The following is a 21394-nucleotide window of genomic DNA, read 5'->3' as shown; positions in this document are numbered from 1 at the left end:
GAGCTAGTGTTTTACTGCTTCACAAAATATGATCACTGAGGTTTGTTGTTTTGTTTTGTTTTTTCCCCACAAGATGCACATTATTGTTAATTAAGAACAGAATTCCAAGATGTAGTCTTGACAGAAGGGGGAAAGCATATAGAGTGGCTTTGTGTAGATCAGTTATACAAAGAAAGGTAGTGAACAATCTGCTTAGCAGTTTACCAAGGTAACAGAGGAGTAGGAAGCATGCGGTCAACACAAAATCCCAGGCCTGAAACCTAAAGGAGCAAGCAAGCCAGTGTTTTTCTGACCTGCAGGTGAGGCTACAAACAGGGAGGTAACAGAGCCAAGAACTAGTGGCTCCTGAAGTGGAAAAGTCCTGTGTAAGACACTCAGTCTCCTGAACTTGAAGGCGTCACCAACCTACTACTCCAAATGTAGAAAGCTGCAAAGTTCTAGAGAGACAGGACACCAGTGATAAAATTAAGTGCTCCAGCAGTAGCTTCCAGTAAGAAAAGAACAAGTAAGAGAAGAAAACAAACACAGGAGGCTGTTTTATGACAGAGTTATGCCAATTTACTGTCCTTAGAAGAGATTCTTCAATTCCCTACCCCAACCTTCTGATTGCACTGCTGTTCCTCAGAATCCCCTCAGAATCAAGGCAGGAAACAAGCAGGACACTTTTTTTTTTGAGAGGGGTGGGAGCTGTTTAAGGTTAGGACTAACTTTCTTCTGAGGGAGCTTGCTTGTCTGCTTAAGCCATGACATTGCCTTACCTGTACTATGACACCATATGCTGAGAGACTGTGGGTTAAACTGTGCTTTCAAACTAGCATCAACACAAGCTGTCCAACAAAAAAGCTCTGTCCTGAGCTGCTCATTCCCTCTTCTCTCTTGAGCTGACACAAATCTTCAGACAGCCATCCAGAACATTAGATCAGGGAACTTATTGATATAAAAGCACATCCCCTTCTCCCTCAAAAGTTACTCTCGAGCCAGTTCTCACTCCACAGATAAATAAGCATGAGCAGGGAGGCAGAAATAAGCATCTTCATCACACTGATTTTCCATTTTGGTTCCTCTCACTACTCACCACTCCTTTAGAAAGGTAGTTATTGACAAAGTCTTTCCAGGTGATTTCTCTCCCAGGTACCCTGAAGAAGAAGTAATATACAACCATTGTCCAGAAAAAAGAACTTCCCACTACGTACATTCGAAATTCCCTGACATCCCATGGAATGTCACCCTGGGAAACAGGAGAAAAAACAGGCATTTAGAATCTGAAATATGATAAGAATGTAACAGACATTTCTGGCTTCCACTCCCAGCCCTTAAGGTTACAACAGAGAATGTCAAACAAAGCTGTATTTTGTTGTATGAACATGCTTCAGTAACTTTAGATAAAACTGAAGAATTACACTAATAAGACACCTTAAGAGTTTTACAAAAAGTAACTGAACTATGTTTTGCTCTAAGAACTGCTTTTATCATACTAAAAATCCCCAACTTTTGCCATCTGTTACAATGGCCTTTTTTTGCCATTCTACACCAGTTTTCCCTGCCTTTCAGGATTACATTAATAAAGGAAAAAAACTAACCTGAAAAACCCAGGAACAAGGAAAAAAATTATGCCTGCTAAGTAAAATCAGAAAAATATTCTTTAAGCTCTTGTACTACCAGATGCTATTATCTTTGTACAACAGCTGATGAAAGTAAGTATAAATTCCAAAAAGAAACTTACATAGATGTTCCATTAAGGACAGAATGACATAAGTAAACTACTTTTAACTAGCACCGTGTGGCCAGCACATTTTACAAACTGACATTCTGAAACAAAATACAGAGCCTTTAAAGGCCTGGCTCCACTGTAATAAAACTCATTACTAGCAACCATACTCATGTATCTTAAAACTCCATTAATTTTCCTGAACCAGAGTTAGATGCCTCTGAAGGGATATACACAACTTATTTATGAAAAGCACTGAATGGGGAGCCACATAGAGCCAGTTACTATGAAATACTCGGCACAGGAGGCTTAAAGAGGATTTAGGCATTCAGAATATTTTCTTTTCTAAAAAGAAAAACCACTCAAGGTTATTTCATGGGGACAAGACAATTAGTACTATAAAGAAAGGCATTTTAAAGTCAAGACCTTCTGTAATCTGGTCCACCAGTTGGTATCTTCTTTCTTGCCACCTTTTTTTCCACCACTGCTACCTCCTCCACTGCTTGTCCCAGTAGGCTGCCGGGCACTAGCTTGCTTTGCTTCTATCAAAAATGAAACATAAAAAACCAAACACCTTTACATCATATGCCAATATCACACTAGTTTTTAATAGTTTTAATATTTAAGGGTTGCTCCAAAAAATTAAATAGCTCATAATGCTATAATAATCAGAGGATACGAGAAACTTTATTTTCCATTAAAAAAATGATCATGTAGTACATTAACTGGTAGGAACACATCTATGTCATACAGCCAGGACCAGAAAAGAGGGCTCCTTCAATAGCTTGGTAGTTGGAGCATCTAGGCAGGACACTAGTCTAGGGGAAGGAAAGCTGCTCCTATTATTGCTTCCGTAAGAGACTCACTGGGTGGCTGCCTCTCCTCCACCTTGGAATATATAGATACCCAAATAAAACAGAGTGGCTGTTATTAACAATTTCCAGATTCCCTCCTTTTAAGGATAGGACTCCTTCTAGCATTGCCACTACTAAACTCCTTTTTAAAGCAGCAGGCTACATCGCTGGTCCTGGATAAAGAGCTGGTTCTGGACCCTCACCCAAAATGACAGTTCTGATTTCATACAGCTAAGTGGGTACTTCAGCTTGCTCCAGGAAAAGCTGAGAACTATACACACTGACAACTCTGAATGCTTTACTATGTAAACTAATTGGAGGCAGTAAAACAAGTAATTAAGGACAGCATTCCAACAGAAGCATAAGAGAAAAATAATGTTATCCCAGAAGATACACATGATCAGAAAGCAAAATTGCATTTAATAAAAATGTATCAATTCGCACTTTTAAACTAATCCAGTACAGAAACATCTTCCCTGAAAAATAAACAAAACCCCTAAACACACAGTTTTATGCTAAAATCTAATATATTGAATACATATTCCACAAAAAACAATCAAACACAATAATCTTTTTCTACCTTTTGTTTCTCCAGCTGTACCTTTAGTTCCATTAGCTTTCTTCCCATTGGGAAAATATTTTTCAAATCCTGTGAAGAAAGAGTTAAAGAGCTCATAATTGTTTTTTTCAATTTACAATTGTTATTACACTTCAGTAGTGACGAGCTGAACGTATAAAACAGCATAAAAGCTAGCAATATATAGACTGCAAACATGTTTTTATTCTTGTAATTTTGCTGAAGGGCTCTACCAGGTTCCTACATATAAGCTACTGTTGACAGGAAAATACCAAATGTATTTAATAACCTGAAATAAAACTACCCTTTAAACCAGAGATAAACAAGCTTAGTTCAACAGAAAATTAAACTGCATAGCATGAAGTTAGCAAACCACAGTCATTCTTCAATAACTCCTAAAAATCCCATAAGTCAATGTTCCATCACAAGATTAATGTCTAGTTAATAAAAGAACTTCCTTCCTCACAGCCAGTACATGGCACACAAGTGTAGTTCTCAGAAAAGAATGTAGTTTGCTTCACTTCACCGATCGAAGTCATAATCACCTTTGGGAGGCTGAGAAAAAAACCTTCTGCAAGCAGCAATTACACTTGCCAAGACAGTACTTCGGTCAGTAGTAACTCCAGTAGTAACTTTTTCATGGATCTGGAAGATGAAAAAAAAATGTGAAGCAACAGGAAGGTGCCACAAAGATGTTCAAGCTCTCCAGTAGTATGAACTACAATAAGTAATTGATTATTTTACAACAGAGTTCATAATAATTGCTGTGATCAAGAGCATAAGACAACAATAGAAAGCGTCAACTAAATGGGTCATTTCTACAGCATGGAAACTTCTGTTCTATTTGTCAGAAGCATACAGTTCATGCATACAAATACACCATTCTTTACTAAAAGAAAAAAATCAAACAGAAACACTACAAGCTATGTAATACCTATGCACTGATCCTATAAGAAATACTTTATTTATACCACCTTAATGACACTTCAGTGCAACACCAACTATGATTGGATATGCATGTTCCACACAGTGCTTAATTACACTTTGATTAAGAACTGCAATTTTTTCAAAATAATCAAGAACCTGTAACTTTTGAATATGAAAGATCTGCTTGAATCCAAAAGAAAGGGATATGGCAGACAACCCGTTAACAAACCTACAGAGAAGAAAGGCCACTTCTAAAAGCAAACCTAAACACTGATGTAGGTGATGATCCACTTATAAAAATACAACAAATGCAAGACTATCACTCCTTATTTTCAGATTAATTATTTATTGTTATTTGCAGCCTAAATGTAATGAAAGAAATATAAATATTTTAAATTACTAATTCTTATGAAAACTTTTGGTATTGTAACTGAATGCTTAAATCAGAATAAGCTGCAACTCTATTATGGAGAAATCAAACCCTTTCTTAAAGGAGGATACATTTTAGATAAAATCCAAACTTACCCCCTCCTAAGAAAAAAAAAAAAAAATCAAATCAAGATTTCTCCAAATGCTGACTATTTTCATTCCTTAGAATGAAGATAGAGGTGCTGAGGTCTCTATCAGCCCTTCTTTGATTAGAAGCTATTTACCTTAAAAGCCAGATACATAGTAAACAATGCCAAAAAAGTAACAGATTCAAGGTATCAATGCAACCGCAAACATCCATCTAGGAGTAACACCTCTAGGACTACAGGTGTGAAGGAAATCTCATTAGTATCTCCACAGTAATTTTGTAACAGTGAAGTTACAATGGTCGCAGGCAAAACCTGTTTTTGCACATTAAACAAACTTGAAGGATACCAGATTACATGGTAAAACGACCTAGGAATGCTGACACATCATTAGCTGAATTCTAACTCCTACAGCTTCCTGTCTGGGAGCTTCCCCCTCCACTCCGTATTAACTGATGAAATACATTAGCCTGATTTGAATCAGCCAGCTAGTTCCACCTGCTGGAACCAAGAGGAATACCAAAACGTTCTTACTGCTTGCATTGCCAGTACACTGAGCTAACAATTCTAAGGCTGCTCCATTACTGTTTTGTGCCACCTCATGTCTTTGCTGCAAAATCTGGTAATGAAAATCCAAGAGGATATTTTACTGATCAAGATAAGAATGTGCAGTGCCAATAGTCTGGAGAGCACTTTATCTAGAGAACAGCTACTAGGTCCAATACACTCTGACCTCCAACATGAGCAATTGCAACTACATTGCTGAAGGAGCAGGAAAGAACTTGCCACTGACCAACTCATCTGTAGTTCAAATACAAACAGGCAGTGATTGTTGCAACAGCTCCTAAACTCACAGACATGTCCAGTAATAACTGGTTTATTTTCTATGTCACTGGTCTCCTACAACACCAAAAAATGTGGGAGTTATTTATTCCACAATCTTAGGTTACTTTTTATTTGTAAAGAGATGGGAATTCTCAGAAGTCTTTAGTGCAACTAAAATAAAGCAACTGGTCACATTTAAAGGAAAAGTTTTAGTATGTGAAATCAAATAGCCTGGCTAAGGTAGACCAGCATGCGTTTATTACAGAAGTTACAGTTTAATTAAGCTGTGTGTGTGTGTATGTGCCCTTAAACCAAAGCATTCCACAACTGCAAAGTTTGTTAGAACTACACTATGCTGGTAACAACTGCTTAGGTTTGTTGGGTTTGCCTGTGTAAATTATCAGCATGAAAACTGGTCATATTGATTCTGACACAAGACCTGCCCCTGGGCTGGCTGGCAATGGGAACACCTCAGCAACCCTAGCACACCCACTGCCCAAGAAGAGGGAAAGGAAGCAAAGCGCATTTTTGACTGCATGCTGCTCTAGGCTCTCTATCAGGAAACTCTGGTCAGCTTCCCTCAGCAAGAGATAAAAGATCTGTGACAGCATATAAAGCAAAAAAAACCAAAAAACAAACCACCAAACCAAAAAACCCCCCAAATCACCTGTTCTCTTCAGCCAAACCCTGTGACACCTAAAAAGTCATGGTTTAAAAAAAAAAAAAGTAAGTTCAACATGAGCCATCAGTGTACACTTGCAGCCCAGAAAGCTAACTGTATCCTTGGCTGCATCAAGAGAAGCGTGGCTAGCAGGTCAAGGGAAGTGATTCTCCCCCTCTGCTCTGCTCTCATGAGACCCTACCTGGAGTACTGCATCCAGGTCTGGAGCCTCTGTTACAGGAGGGACATGGATGTGCTGGAGCATGTCCAGAGAAGGGCCATGAGGATGGTCAGAGGGCTGGAGCACCTCTCCTATGAAGACAGACTGAGAGTTGGGGTTATTCAGTCTGGAGAAGGCTCTGAGGAGACCTTATTGTAGCCTTCCAGTATCTGAAGGGGCCTACAAGAAAGCTCATGAGGGACTTTTTAGGATGTCAGGTAGTGACAGGACTAGAGTGAATGGATTCAGACTAGAGGAGGGTAGACTTAAGTTAGATGTTAGAAGTTCTTCACCATAAGGGTGGTGAGACATTGGAATAGATTGCTCAGAGAGATGGTGGAAGTCCCATCCTTGTAATTTTTTTAAGGCCAGGCTGGACAGAGCTCTGAGCAACCAGATCTAGTGGGAGGTCACCCAATGGCAGGGAGGTTGGAACTTGATGATCTTAAAGGTCCCTTAGAGGTCTCTTCCAACTGTGAAAATTGTATGAAATGCTGAGATAAGTAAAGTATGCAAAGGTCCATTTACAATTAAAATAACCCAGAAAATGTTACTCGTTGAAAGTATAACAAACCCAAGCTCTGTACCACCAAAGAAATGCCCTCCCCATGATTCCAAAATTAATTAAAATAGGCAATTTTAAATAAGCAGAACTACTGACTTCACAAAAACTTTGTTACCATGATTAATTTTAGAAAAACAAGGCTACACAAAGCAAGAACAGAACATCCATTTGCTTAACTACGTAAGCAAAACACCAAGAATCTGTTAATTCTAGAAAGTTCCAAGTTTGTACTGTACATATAAATTACAAATCCAGCAAAATAAAATTAAGCCAAAAGCCTTAATTATTTAACAGTTGGCGAAACACTATAAAAAAGTATGCTGGGGGATAGGTACAGAAAGCTGGTAAAGAAATATATTTTAATGCAAGTTACTCCTTTTTTTTTTTTTAATAAAAATAAATTTTAAAAAGGCCTTTATGAAAACAAAGGTCTTTGTTTTGCTACCTGAACACACATACACATGCTAGGATGAACCCATCTGTGCTAGGTTCCCTTCCACAGTTCCTATGTTCCACTCCAAGTCAGAACTCATTAAATTTTATTGACAGAAAAGAGAATTGGCTTCCTGAGAGATTAGCAGTTCTGTTGACAGTGTTTTATTGTTGCAATGATGTTCAGCTCTGAACAAACAAAAATACAAATTCAGCATAAGAAAAGAGAACATTTTCTTATGAAAGACTAAGTTACTAACGTCCTTAAGCATATTCATCTCACGATTATTACTACCCTAGTGAGAACCTTCATACCTTCAAAGGTGCTGTGGTTCTCTGCTATGCGCTACAGAAAAAAGAATCAACCTGCTCAAGACACCCCTGAAAGATGCAGGGATTCAGCACGTCCCTTTTCTCAAGCACCAGCATAGGCCTCTCATTCTTCCACTATAGTAGGGTTGGCAGCAAGGTTAATGCACGTAACAAGTGACAGTCTAAACCATTTTGATAAGAACGAACGCTGAGCTATCACTATTTGCCATTTAGTATTAGAGTGTTAATATTAGAGAACTAGAGTGTTAAATCCATCCCACCACTGCCCCGTGCAATCCCAGAGTGCAAACAACCGACCACAAGCCTCCTGCTTTTCAGAGCGTCACCCTTACCCTGACTGACAACCCAAACCCCCACACTGATCCCTCAGCCCACAACTCGGAGGCTGCGTGCACCCAGCCACAAAACCACCCACCGCGAACCATCCCCCTGAAAGAGCAAAGGCGCGAGTCTGCTCTAGGTGTGAGACACCACTCGCAAATCCGCTGGGTGCCTGGCCTCACCCTCACCAGCAGCAGCTCTCACTCAGGTGCTGCCTCACCCATCTCCGACAGAGACTCTCCCCCCGGCCGCTCCCGCAGCCGAACCAACCCGCAGCCGAACCAACCCGCAGCACCCGCGGCTCCTCCCTCCCCGCAAGAAGCCTAGCAGCCGCTTCCCAGCCGGAAAACACCGCACTCAAAGCCCATCCAGGGGCCTTCACCTCCCGGAAGGGCAGACGGAGCAACCAGCGGGCCGCCTCCGCCGACAGCGATGAAGACGAGCCGGGGAAGGCCGCGGGGAGCCCTCGGCCCTGGCAGCGGGGTGCACTCCTCCGCCCAGAAATTCCGGGCAGCAGTGGGTCGGGCCGGCCCGCCTGTCACCATGACAACCGCGCTCCCCCCTTCCCCCGTCCTTAAGGCCCAGGAGCGACGGAGCAGCCGGCTGGGCCTGTGCCCTGCCCCTCACCTGCAACAAGCAGGGCCTGGCTCCCAGTAGGCCCCTCCCGAAAAGCAGCTGCTGCAGCAGGGCCCCGGGAAGCCCCCGGCGCCGACAGCTCCCCTGTGCCAGCAGCAGGTAACGGTGCGCCATGGCCTACGCCTCCACCTCGCTCCACCGTCTCCGCCGACCCGCGCCGCGGCCACCGTCGCGTCGCCCCGCCCCTGCCTGAGACGTCTGACCTCATCGCGCTGCCGACAGCATTTCCGTTACGTCGGAAGGACCCCTCGGAGCCCCGCCCCCTCCCGGGGCCACCGTCCCCTCCGGAGGGAAACCTCTCTCCTCCCTTTCTTTTATTTTTTTCTCCCCCCACACAACGCATTTCTGCACGGAGCTGTGCCCTGTAACACGGCGCGGTGCCCTTGGGGGCATTAAGGCGTTTGGCGTCATCATTACGTGTATCGGGGGGACGGATGACGGCCCGATGACGGAGGCGCGTGACGCAGCGGCGGGCGGGGTCCCCCCGGTGCCGGCACGCGGCGCTCCGCCCCCCCCACCCCTCTCCCTCCCTTCTCTCCCTTCCTTCCCCCCGCTCTTTGCTGGCGCTCGCCGGGCGGCTTCGGGCTGCTGCCTCCCCCTCTCCTTCCCGCCTTCCTTCTCCCCTCCGCCGGACCTGAGGAGAGACCGAGGGCGACCATGAAGATCTGGAGCTCGGAGCACGTATTCGGGTGAGGGTCCGGGTGGGGAGGGCTGAGGGGCGGCCAACTTCACACACCTTCCCACACAACCACCACCGCCGCCACCCCCCTACGATTCCCCCCTCCTTCCCCCGCCCGGTTGAACGGCGGTGGTTCTCCTTCCACCGGCCTGCGCTGGCGGAGGAGGCAGCCGCTCCGGGGCCTTGCCGGGTCGGGTCGGGGTGTGCGGGGGAAGCCGGGCCCTGCCGGGGTGAAGGCGGAAATAGGAAATGCCTAAAGGAGGGGTGGCGGCGGCTGCTGCGGTTCCCGCCTGGGTATCGTAGAACCGTAGAGTGGTTTGGATTGGAAGGGACTTTAAAAGATGATCCAGCTCCAAGCCCCCTGCATGGGCAGGGACACCTCCCCCACTCGACCGGGTTGCTCGAAGCCGCGTCCAACCCGGCTCCATTCAACCTGTGGGGCCGAAACAAAGGCTCCCCCGGGAGGGGAACGGCACCGGCGCTGGCGGCATTAAATCCTCGGGTGATGGGGGGTGGGCTGGGAGCGGTCATCTGGGCCCCTCAGTTGAGGAAGGATATCGAGGTCCTGGAGCAGGTCCAAAGGAAGGCAACCAGGCTGGTGAAGGGACTCGAGCACAGACCCTATGAGGAGAGGCTGAGGGAGCTGGGGCTGTTCAGCCTGAAGAAGAGGAGGCTCAGGGGAGACCTCATCACTCTCTACAACTACCTGAAAGGAGGGGGTAGCCAGGGGGGGTTGGTCTCTTTTCCCAGGCAACTCTCAGCAATACAAGAGGGCATGGTCTTAAGTTGTGCCAGGGGAAATTTAGGTTAGATATTAGAAAGAATTTCTTTACGGAGAGGGTGATCAGACATTGGAATGGGCTGCCCAGGATTCTCCGTCCCTGGAGATATTTAAAAAGAGACTGGATGTGGCACTCAGTGCCATGGTCTGGTAACCGCAGCGGTGGTTCAAGGGTTGGACTTGATGATCTCTGAGGTCCCTTCCAACCCAGCCAATTCTATGATCCTGTGGTCGGCGGTGCCCATCTTCATCGCCTGCCATTTGTTCCTAAGCGGCGGAATCCGTGCGGGGGCTTCGCCCACCCCTTGCGGCACCCCTGGGAAGTGTCAGGGGTAAAGCTAGCCCGGCAGTGTAATTGCTTGGTAAAGATGAGGGTATTTAAGGAAAAATAACTTCCACGCTATCAAAATAATAAGAAGAAAAGCGCCAAACTATCGACGTACTTGGTGATATATTCCAAAACGTATGGATGGAGTGACTGTAAATTACCTTAGTGCTGGGTCAGATCATCTGCCTAGCAGACAGCTGTTCACTGACATCTGAATCAGTTTTCTTATTGTCAGTGTTTTTCTTTTGAACGTGGGTCTGGTCATCTGGTTCCACTTTGATGTAATTGAGGGGATAATATGCAGAAGTATCAACAGGTGTGTAACAAGCTGTATGGGGAGCTGATGTGGAGAACACAGCAGTTCCAGCACAGCTCTTTAAGTGCCACTCATCTCCTACAGGTCTCTTAAAAAAACCTCAAAATCTGAAGAGAACTGGGCATGAAGGTTTTAAAGTATATGCAAAATACCCCAGGTGTGCAGTTTTAGACTTCTTTAATTTTATTAATACAATTGAAATCATTGTGCTGGGATCTGTGTTAGGTTTTCAGCTTCAACACTGGTCAGGTGTAAGTACACAGTAGCTTCTAATGTGTACTTAGAAGCTATCCTCTAGCTTGAGGCTAGTAAAGGCTGCTTATGTATGGCATAACTTTAGAGTCTGAGATTAATATCTGTTGCATAGGAGACAAACTTGATTTTTGTTTGCCATTTTCTCATAGAGATCTGTATTGGAATGCCCCCATCTTATGGTATCTTGTGTATGGGTGTAGGTAGTTCAGCTTAATGGTTAATAAAATACTGTTGGGCCTTATCAGATCTCTAAGTCTTAAAATCCCTCAAGGACACCTAACAGAAATTTGACCTTTTCAGTCTGTGTATCTTCTGTTGATGATGATGTACAGTCACTGAACATAATATGGAATGGTCCTCCAGCTCTCCTGAAGTAGGAATTGAGGGCTCTGTTTTTCCTGCTTGCACCAATACAGCTGAAAGATCTTTTCTCACTCTTCTCATTGGGAAAGGACCTCACTTTTCCAAGCTTCTTTTTGCTCTAGTGGTGGTGTACTGCTGATGGTCTTCTGTGCTGGTCTATTTTAAGACTGAAAGTAGTGTTCTCAGAACTCAAGTTCATTTAAGTCCCTAAGGGCAACTTCTATGTAGAAGTTGGCACTCACAAGTCTTAAGTCAGTTATCGATTGCTGAATTTTAATGGAACCTTTAAAGGCTGCAAGCCTTTCATCTCAGGTATACCAGCTATTCTGAATATAGAAATAATTCTATATCTGAATATAGAATTAGGGACTGAAATTCTACATTGGATCAAGTCCAAGATTTATTCAACCTCCTCTGTTTCAGGAGGTAATAATACATGAAGTCCCACAACAACAGCCATGTGGACAACCTGTCCTCCAGTAGTGGGGCTTCTCTAATCCCAGGACTTTGAGATTGTCAAAATTTGTTTCATAGAAATAATTGTTCTTCTGTATTGAGAAAAATATCTGTAATTGTAATTCGTGCTAACAAGCTGATGCAAGCAGTAGTACATGTGCAGTCTGCAGTCTGATACGTCAGACTGATACGGTTTCTGAAGAACTGTTTATTTTGTACTTCTTGATTTTTTTTTTAGTTGAATTAAATTTCACTTTGATTTTTTGCTGTTGGAAGAAACAGGAGCTAATGACTTTTTTCTTCTGTTTATCTGGTGTTCTAAGATAGAAGAATTTATGTCGGAGTAGACTTCTGGTGGTAATCTAATCCATCCCCCTTCTCAAAGCAGGGCTAACTTAAATCTTAGGTCAGGTTGCTCTTCTGATTGAGTTCTGAAGTGAATTAAGATTCAGCAGCCTCTGGGGACAGCTACCCCTGTCATTGTGGGGTTTTTGCACAGCTAATTGGAATGTCACTTGTAGCAATTTGTGACTGTCACACCTTGCCCTCATTTCTGTTAGGCCTGGGTTAATAATTCCTTTCTTCTCTCTGAAAGGAGTATGTTTTTTTCTGTTTGTGTATCAGTACTCTCTTACTGCCTCGCCAAGCATCACTGAATTCTGAAGGAGCTTCTGGGAGCTACAGAGTTGCACAGCACATGCCCTGCAAGTTACCCAAGTTGATTCAATATTGTTGGAATACTTGCAATTAAATACAAAATAGTTACAAATACTCTCCCTTCTTCTATTTACAGACACCCCTGGGACACGGTGATCAAAGCTGCTATGAGAAAGTACCCCAACCCAATGAATCCCTGCGTGGTAGGGGTGGATGTCCTTGACAGGAGCCTTGATAAGCAGGGGAGGTTGCACAGTCACCGCCTTCTCAGCACAGAGTGGGGATTGCCAAGCATTGTAAAAGCGGTATGGTTGGGCAAACATCATGGTTTGTTAAGGGAGGGGTGCATTTTTATGTCATCATCTGAACTGGAGAGGAACTCAAATTACATTTGAATTTATGGGAAGTATCATCCACAAGTATCACCTAAGCTGTGATTAGTGTACTTTGTAGTGAGAATACATTGTAGGCTTTAAAATGCCTGTAGTGCATGTTGGTCTATACGTGCCTCCCAGAGTGGTCTGTGTCATGCTATATGACTGATACAGCCTACCAGGATGTAGACTTGCCACTCATCACAGTTTTCTGGTATCCATGAGTCACTTTGTATTTTTTTGAGATGACTAAAAGCTAGGCATTTATGTATGTCAGGTTTTTTTTTTTCATTTTTATTTTGTACTTAGCTTTTCTAATTTTTTTTTTAAATCTCTTCACTTTCAGATTTTAGGAACAAGCAGAACTCTAACTTACATTGAAGAACATTCTGTGGTAGATCCAGTGGAAAAAAAGATGGAGCTTTGCTCAACTAATGTAAGTCATAGCTTAAGAAGTATCTATAAACTGTAGTCTAGATGTTTTGCTCTTAACATTTGGATTAGAAATATGTTTGCATTTTTCATGAGAAAGAGGCAGTTTCCTTGTCTTAGTTGGCTCTTTTTCTCTTTTTTTTCCCCTTCTACTTCCCACGCATAGCAAACTTTAAACACTTTGAGATCAAACACTTGTGATTCCGCTTTTAATGTAAGATTATTTCTCAGAATGCACGTAAAATAGTTAGACTTTTAGATTAATAACTTGTTCTACATTACACTCCCATTTAAAACAACAGTTTTAATTTGAAATGCCTTTTTTCACAAAATGTAAATGAAGTATTATGCTATATTTTGGTATCCTGGGACCCTGTAACTATCAGATTTAAGGTAGAGTTGTCTGTAGGACACCCTTGTCTCTGCACAACAGACATTGTCTTTTCTGAGTATCAGTTTTCTGTACACTTCCAATCCTGTTATGGTGGTCTTGAAGAGCCTCTCTGAATTGCATGCCATAAATCAGATGAAAATCACCATTCAGAGAAAACAAGTAGAAAGCTGTTTGTGCTTTGTACTGTGAATAGGAACTTAGATTGACACACCTAGATCCAGAATAGAAGTCATCCTTTATAGGTCTTTTTATTGACTGCACACTGTGTTTTATATTCTGTTTTGTCTCTGACATTAAATTGAAGTGCTCTGCTATTGAGTAGCGCTGTTGGCAATGGAAAAAGGAAAGATGGGAAATGAGAATTTCAGCTCTTTTTTTCTTTTTAAGATTACTCTCACAAACTTGGTGTCTGTTGATGAAAGGCTGGTTTACACACCTCATCCTGAAAACCCTGAAAAGTAAGTAAAGATATTTGTGTGCTTCCTTGTGTATGGGAGACATTATGGTAGCCCAATTCAGTTTAGGTATTAACTTTTCTTTATTTTCCTACAGAACTGTGCTAACTCAAGAAGCAATTATTACTGTTAAAGGCATTAGCTTGAGCAGTTATCTGGAAAGCTTAATGGCAAACACAATATCTTCTAATGCCAGAAAGGTACATCTTCATTCTGTTTTCTCCCTCTGTCCCCCCAACTGCTGCCTTTCTTTTTGTTTTAATGGTAATTGTCAATAATTTCTGCTAAATACTATAATTACCTTCCTGCAGTTTCAACTGATTTTGTTATAGGACCTCAGGGAAATAGAATATAATTTCCCAAAGTATGAGAAGTTTTCACTGCTAAATATTTGGTTATCAATTAGAATTGTACATCAGAACAACCTTCTATGTGGAATGCTGCAGTTACACACAGCATAATCATAGTATTGTGGGTTTTTTTCCAAAGCACCTTTTTAAGCACTAACCTCATATTTCCAGGAGTTAGTGCTAGTGCTGTGTATAACATCTTTTTCACTTTATAATCTGGATTTAGCAGTTAATGCTAGCATACTTTCTACGCTACTTTGTCAGTTGTTCCAGTTCCTGTCTATTATTTAGCTATCTCTTTGGCTGAAAGTCAGGTAGTGTAAGCAGCAGCATGTTCTTTGAAGAAATGAAACTATGCTGGCTTTTGTAGGTAACACTACACCAACTCCTCTGTCTTGTGTCTGCTTTTTCTACTTGGCTTGCAGCCATGGAGCTGCACGTCAGCACAGGCAGAGCTATGGGAGGGCTTGTTCTTGGGCTCTTTGTCCTGAACTTCTCTGGGGGAGGTGGGAAAACAATGGAGTTGCTAGAGAAGCATAGGTACCACTGGCTAAAGGCAAGATGAGAATACCTGAAACTTGAGTTTGTACTCTGGACTGATGCAGAGGGGAAATCTGGCCCAGGTAACTCCTGCTATGCCAGAGAGCCTGTGCTTTGGCTAGCACTTTGTCCTTGTCAGGGATAGTGCTTGGCCAAGTCAGTGTAGAGCAGCTTGATAGGAGGTGTTGACCAACTAGATGAGAGGGCAGAAAGCCTCCTTTTCCTCCCTTCTGCGTGCTTCTCCAAAAATGAGAGGAAAAAAGAGATTGAAAGAACAGAGAACAGAAAAATGAGATTAAAATCAAGCAGTGGGGAAGTTGTGATGGTGATTGCTGGACACTGAAGAGTAAATTTAACTAGCTGAGTGCTCTGTGTGATTTTTTTTTAAAGTCAGAAATTGAATCTGTTTCAGTTAAACTATAATTTTGTTCTGATCCATTTTCCATTTAAAAGTCTGTGTGCAGCATAAAATCTTTAAAGAGAAATCCCAATCCTGGTTCAAACCACGCTGCAGGCTCACTTGGAGGTAGCATAGCACTAGCTAGTTGGAATGGCCAGATCAATAGGCACACTTAAAAGTGCTGGCTGAATCTCTCTCCTGGCATATGTCACATTTTCATGTCTCAGAGATAGTATTTCTTGGTACTTATTCAGATGTTGCCTGCATGAGAGCTGTATTTCTTTTAAAGATTGTTCTTTTGCCATTTTCCAGGAGCACCCTGGCTCTTGCAAGTCAAAAAGACCTTCTCCTCCTCCTGTGTGTTTCACTGAGGAGTCTCTTTAGAGATGTTAAACTTATCAGGAGTTGATACTTGCTGATCCTGGCCCCTTCTTTGCTACCCCCTACCTACTTTGCTATTACTGCCTCTCCTTGCATGCCGTGCTGTGCCTCTGTGTTCTTAGCACCCCTCTTAAACCTTAAGAAAATTGCTGAAAAATGTTTTGCTGTTCTAAAGAAATAGGAAGTAAATACTGAAATTTTGCTCTGAGGTCCAAGTGGCAGATGTTATTATTTTTAAGGATGCTGCAAAAATCATTTGCCATGTGTTGTAAATCTTTTTTGTGTTACTCCAGGGGTGGGATGCTATTGAGTGGATAATTCAAAATTCTGAAAGCGCTCTAAGCTAGCAGGTCTCCACATCTACACTTTGTACTAACTAGTGGTAATGCCAGCATTCTTCTTCTTCTTCTTGGTACAGCATTTCAGCTTTCTAGCAAATACCTGCATGAAGTGATTGTCACGTGAATTTCATAAATTAACCTGCATGTATGTTTTTTATACATTGCATACAGGAATGGCAAACATGTTCATTACACTGCAGCTGTAGAGAGGCAGAGTAGGTGTAGAACAATTGATGCCATGGGACAACCAACTTGCTGCAGCTGTGCCTTGTGCCATGGTATTCTTGGTGGTTTGAAACTGAAATGATGGCTGCAGGTAATTAGGCACAGGGCTGAGTCCCCCCACCAAATGTTTGATCTGGTCCTAGTTTCTGCAGTTTTATGTGAAACTGGTACCTGAAGAAATTAATGAATTGGTTAGTGACTGGAATTGGAATCAGAAAAATGAAACAGAATTGTACACTTAGGATATAAAATACATTTCCTGAAACAGATTGCCTCGTGTGTAATCTTTTGCACAGTGAAAATTTACTTGCTTTTCTTCTGCCTGAGGGATATTATTGCCCTTCTGGGAACTTCTGTGGAAATCTGTACAAAGCTTGCAGCTGTCAGAGTATCATGCTGCTCGTGTCTTGTGGTTAGATTCATTTCTGTAGTGACGTGTCCCTTTAAGCAATGTGACTATGAAAAAATCTGACTTCAAGGCTGAGAGAACTGAGTGTACTGGCCCCTGTGATACCCTCTGTGCAGACTCTTCTGCTCCCTCTAGTCAGTGTAGCCTCTGTCATTCCTGTATTGGCTTATGCTTCAACTAATTGGATTTCTTCAAAAAAGAAAAAAAATCCATTATGCTGCTTCTCCTAGTTAAGAACATATGAGTTGTTTTACACTGCTTAATTTGAGATCAGTGTATGCCATGAATGTTTGCTTCTATGTTTTCATTCCACTAAGTTTTTATGGCTGTTTTTCTAGAAAATGTCAACTATGAAGGCTGAGCATTTATCAGTCACTTAAGCTCTACCAACAAATCTTCATATGCAGCATTTGGTCTGCCAAACATGTCATACTGCTCACATGCAATAAAAACTAATATATATGCATGCTTGGTTATGAATGTGCTTGGTTAATCACTTAACTACAGAATTTGTTGTACAGTATGAAACTTTATAAATCAATCCTCTGTCAGATTTTTTTTTTTTGTAACTGGGTAGTTCTAAGTATTTGAAGGCTTTGCATCTTGTTAAGATTTTAACTTAATTTGCTGTGCAAAACACGCCTGAAGTCTTCCTTGCCAATATCAGAAGTCTATTCTTAGCTGCAAAGTATAGCATACAGTGGATGCAGTTCTAAGGAAACATGCAGACTTATGTAGTTTCAGAAGCTGAAGGCAATATCTTGGTGCTCCAGTTGAATGTAATGGATTTAATTTTTTTTTTATCATCTTCTCAACAAATACATCAACAGAAATGCTATGACCTGTTTTTTTTCATAGTCAGGGCCTGAAAAAAATCAGTATTTTTCTACTGAGCATTTTCTACATCAAAGGTATTTCACTTTCTGAGGAGTTGCCTTTGTGCAATTAGACAAATAAACATATAAATTGTTGCTTTCTTAGTTCTCTCTGTGCTTGTGTTACTGAAGAGAGGACATTTTGACCTGGCTTTTAAATATCCAAACGCATGCTTACTGAAAGATGATTCCCCCTCTCTCCCCCCACTTTGTTCCTTATAAAGCACTCCACTTGGCTTATTCATGGCTGGTTACAACTTGTTGCTATGCAGTAGCTGCCTCCTCTCTAGGTGCTTTTATACACACTTTGCTGGTATTCCCAGGTCTTGTACAGGATGTGGAGGTGGCAGAAGTTATCACCTACAGAAGCATGGGTCATTGGAGCCAAAAGGAAGGAACTCATAAGTTAAATCATACTTCTCTAAGCATTTTTTTTCAGCAGCTCATGCTGAAACTGCATAACTTAAATCATGATTTCTGAAATACTGTTTAAGTTTTTGAAAGTCATGTCTTGAATTAAGTTAACTTCAACATACTAGTTCTTGAGTTAATGCTGGGTAGGGCTGGATCCCCCCTTTGCAGCTCTGGCCCCTTAGTTGTGGTGTGTGGCTGACTTTTGTCTGCTTAAGGACTGCCTGCCAGTGCAGATGTAGCAATCTGTGTGTATTCTGTGAGTCCCTATAATAGAAAAAACCTGAAGAGAAGAAGAGTCAACACTTCCCAGAACTTTGTGAGTGTCCTGAGATAAATATGCTCTTATTCACAGTAAAACTTAATTTCTTTTAAGAGGTTACACTTTGCAGCTTGGAAATGAGCTTTTAGTATTATTCTAGAGTAATGTTTCTTGCCTCCAAAAAAATCAAAAGCGTGTGTGTGGTTTTTTGACCTTTTTACTTGTTATTTTTTTAATTCCGATTTTCAAAGCTGTTTATGCAGATTCTTGTTCATTCTTAGTGGTTCATGCAGGACAACAGCAGGTTCTGGACACTGAAAGAGTTCTGTGTTCACTTTATCAACTATGCCACAAAAACAGTACATCAGAGTTGAGAACAATTGTCTGTGTGTGTGTAGGGGTGTTTCTTCCTTTTCCACAGTCTCTTTAGAGGACTTGAACACTGACAGTGGCTCTTCTGAAGACTTAGAACTTTCAGATCCTTTATCTCCAGAAATCCTCTGGAGTTGTCAATGTGGCTCCCAGCCACTGCTCCCCAGTGTTTGCACTTCTTATTCTTAGCAGGGTGATAGAGGTGAATATCTCTTGGCTTCTCTTTAAGTGACAAAAAGGCCAGGGGTTTTCCTGGTCTGATCCCACCTGCTTGTTTTGGCAAAAGCTGCCATGCTGAGATTGTGCAGCTTTAATATCTTGCACTTTTGTTTGCTTAAAGTGCTCCTCTTAATTTTCTTGGCTTCATTCTGCAGCTGGCTTTGTGCTCATCTTGTGGTCATTGGGAGGAGCTGCAACGGGGTCTTCTTAAGGTGGAAGGTTCTGGACATGCTTATTTTGCTGGTTTCTCAGCTCTTGCTAAAGCATTGGCTGTCAATGCCTCCCATTCTGAAAAGTGAACAGAAAAGGACCATGCCTTAATATAAAATGTGCAACTGTGATCTTCCATTTAGTCTGTTTATATACTGAAAAGTTGCTGTGAATGAATATAGAAGTCAGTGTGAGTCCATCTGTGAACTCTTGCCCGAGAGCACTTGGAAAATTATCTATCTTTGTCCTGGATCTTCTCAAAAGCTGTCCCTATAAAACTTGGCTAGTGAATCTGGCAACAGGATCTCAACTTCATGATAAATTTGCTGGTATTCTTCAGGTGGTGGGAGCAGCAAACATGAAAATGGCAATATCCTTCTGCACAGGAATGGAACTGCGGTAGCAGGCTCTTTGCCCAGGTGTGCTGCTGGGAGCACAAACCATTATTGTATTTACTTCTTGCATGTGGATTAAGCAAATGCCTTTGCAGTGAATTTCAGTAAGAAAACACTAAGAAATTATCAATATAATCTGGTATCAAACCGTGCAGGACGTAAAATTAATTTTAAAACAAGTCTCATGTCTGACAGAGGAAAAACTATAGAAATGTGAGCAGTGGTGGTATATCTGTTCTGATCCTAAATTCCCATATTTTCCTTGCAGGGTCGAGATGCCCTGGAGTGGGTGATCAGCAAACTAAACACAGAGCTGGAGGAGCTGAAGTCAACACGTGAAGGCATGAAACCAACCATGGCAGCAGCATCATCAGAGAAATAAAACCAAAACCACCAAGTAACTGACAGAAGAATTGTACTCTGCAGACTGCTTTGTAGATCTCCCAAGGCTGATCTGCACAGGTTTTATGTATTTGTAAGAATACTGAATCAGTGGAAAAGCAACCTCATCTGTCACCTCCACAGCAGCTCTTGCCTACTGAAGATGTAACTGACCTCCTGAAGATGCATCTTTCTTTTGAACAATTTATTTTTAACACTGGAAACAAAATATATAGCACATTTAAAACTGCCTAAATGTGCCTTGTATAACAAAGGTAGAGCGTATGTTATATTTACACCATCTCAGCTTTTCACGCTCAAACTTGAAAAGAATGCATGTGTGGTGTTAATGGTTTTCTGTGCAAATATTTGTTCTGTGAAGGGCTGATAGGTACTGAAGCACTGGATTTTGTCTGGTTTGTACTCTGATGGTCCCTTATGACTGTTTAAAGGGAACTACATCAGTTGGAACATGATGGTGTAGAATTAGAGATCTGTGTAGAGGATCACCCCGAAAAGCTAAGCACTTGTGCGGTACTGACTTTTGCTGTGGTGTTTAAATGTGCTGCCTGAACATGACACACAGACACTTTACTTTGTAAAGTTTGTATCCAAGCAAAGATAAATTTTCTATTGATGTTAATAGCCTAAATAATTTTTTTGGTGGGGAAAAGGGTGTAATTTATTTTCATATTTATTAACTTGCCCTAGTTCCTCCCCTCCCTGTAAGGAGAGGAGGAGTAATTCCTGGAAGGTGCTGGAAAAGACTTCTCTTATTTAACTCCAAGAAGGGCACTTGTAAGCTACTCGAAAGAAGAGGCTGTGCTGTTCTGCTGGTCCTTGCTCTTCACATTATATCTTAACTGAGGGAGAGACTGATGCAGTAAACAGAAGAGCTGAAATGAGAAATAAGCAGGAAATGCTAAGAGTAAGGTTTCATTCAACATACACGTTTCATGCCCTGAGTGGAGAAAACGGGAGTACAAGAAGTACAAATGGACTTTCCTTTTTGATTGATTGTCTTCTACTGACTACAGTGTAATTGAATTTTTTTCAACACTTTTCCACAAAATGGTTTTAAGATCATTTTTAATGTTTCTCATTATCTAGAGAAATACTCCAGTAACCACAGAAATTGCTTTCTGTGAAACATGCATAAGTGTATATGGGTAGCAGCCCAACCCTTGTTTGATGTTCTCAACACTTGCATATTTGGTCCAAATGTAGTGTATGTTTCTTGGACAACCCTCTCTTAGGGCATTTTAACTTATTTTTTGATGTGCACAGAAAGTGAAATAAATGTTGCAAGGATGTTTACTAATTGAAACGGCAAGCTTGTGTTTCAGAAGCTGTTAAAATGCATGAACAACTTCTAAAAAGCTAGAAGGAAAAAATGTTGGTCGCTGTTTTGATCTGGTAATTTTAAAGTGTCTGTTGCTCAAGGGACATTTCTGCATTAATGTTCTGTTTAGTTAGAAAGTAAACATTATTTTGGCTGTAACTATAGCCTAGAAAAATTACCTGATTCTAATGAATAAACTAAAAATAGCTAATATTTA

At 41.7% G+C, this 21394-nt stretch overlaps 2 protein-coding genes across 4 annotated transcripts in view; one reads left to right on the top strand and one right to left on the bottom strand.

Annotated features, from left to right (window-relative positions):
• Positions 1-8780, bottom strand: part of AFG3L2 (AFG3 like matrix AAA peptidase subunit 2) — a 25687-nt gene extending 16907 nt beyond the window's left edge. The window contains exons 1-5 of one of the 2 annotated variants that reach the window (XM_030446090.1): positions 8566-8780; positions 3685-3784; positions 3143-3211; positions 2135-2250; positions 1076-1228 (exon numbers count right to left, since the gene is read on the bottom strand). In XM_030446090.1, the coding sequence (XP_030301950.1) occupies positions 1076-1228; positions 2135-2250; positions 3143-3211; positions 3685-3784; positions 8566-8688 (561 nt within the window). In that variant the 5' untranslated portion in view covers positions 8689-8780. The remainder of the gene's footprint in view (positions 1-1075; positions 1229-2134; positions 2251-3142; positions 3212-3684; positions 3785-8565) is intronic. The other variant, XM_030446091.1, reaches the window with a different exon arrangement.
• On the top strand, positions 8727-21394 carry PRELID3A (PRELI domain containing 3A). Of its 2 annotated transcripts, none has more exons than XM_030446093.1 (6): positions 8727-9263; positions 12546-12714; positions 13130-13219; positions 13997-14067; positions 14162-14264; positions 19723-21394. In XM_030446093.1, exons 1-6 carry the CDS (start codon positions 9232-9234, stop codon positions 19834-19836), a joined length of 579 nt encoding a protein of 192 aa, XP_030301953.1. In that variant the 5' UTR covers positions 8727-9231; the 3' UTR covers positions 19837-21394. The 2 variants fall into 2 exon arrangements, with proteins under 2 accessions (XP_030301953.1, XP_030301954.1); XM_030446094.1 differs by lacking the exon at positions 19723-21394 and adding an exon at positions 19005-19700 and having other exon boundaries at positions 9070-9263.

The sequence above is a fragment of the Calypte anna genome, chromosome 2 (assembly GCF_003957555.1).
Source record: "Calypte anna isolate BGI_N300 chromosome 2, bCalAnn1_v1.p, whole genome shotgun sequence".
Taxonomy (NCBI): domain Eukaryota; kingdom Metazoa; phylum Chordata; class Aves; order Apodiformes; family Trochilidae; genus Calypte; species Calypte anna.
Note: the sequence above shows the minus strand (reverse complement) of the source record. Positions and strands in the feature narration are given on the sequence as shown.

Coding starts and splice junctions, on each gene's coding strand:
- PRELID3A (XM_030446094.1), top strand. CDS start 9,232: ATGAAGATCTGGAGCTCGGAGCACGTATTCGG. Junction 9,264..12,545: donor AGCTCGGAGCACGTATTCGG/GTGAGGGTCCGG, acceptor TTCTATTTACAG/ACACCCCTGGGACACGGTGA. Junction 14,265..19,004: donor TATCTTCTAATGCCAGAAAG/GTACATCTTCAT, acceptor TTCATTCTGCAG/CTGGCTTTGTGCTCATCTTG.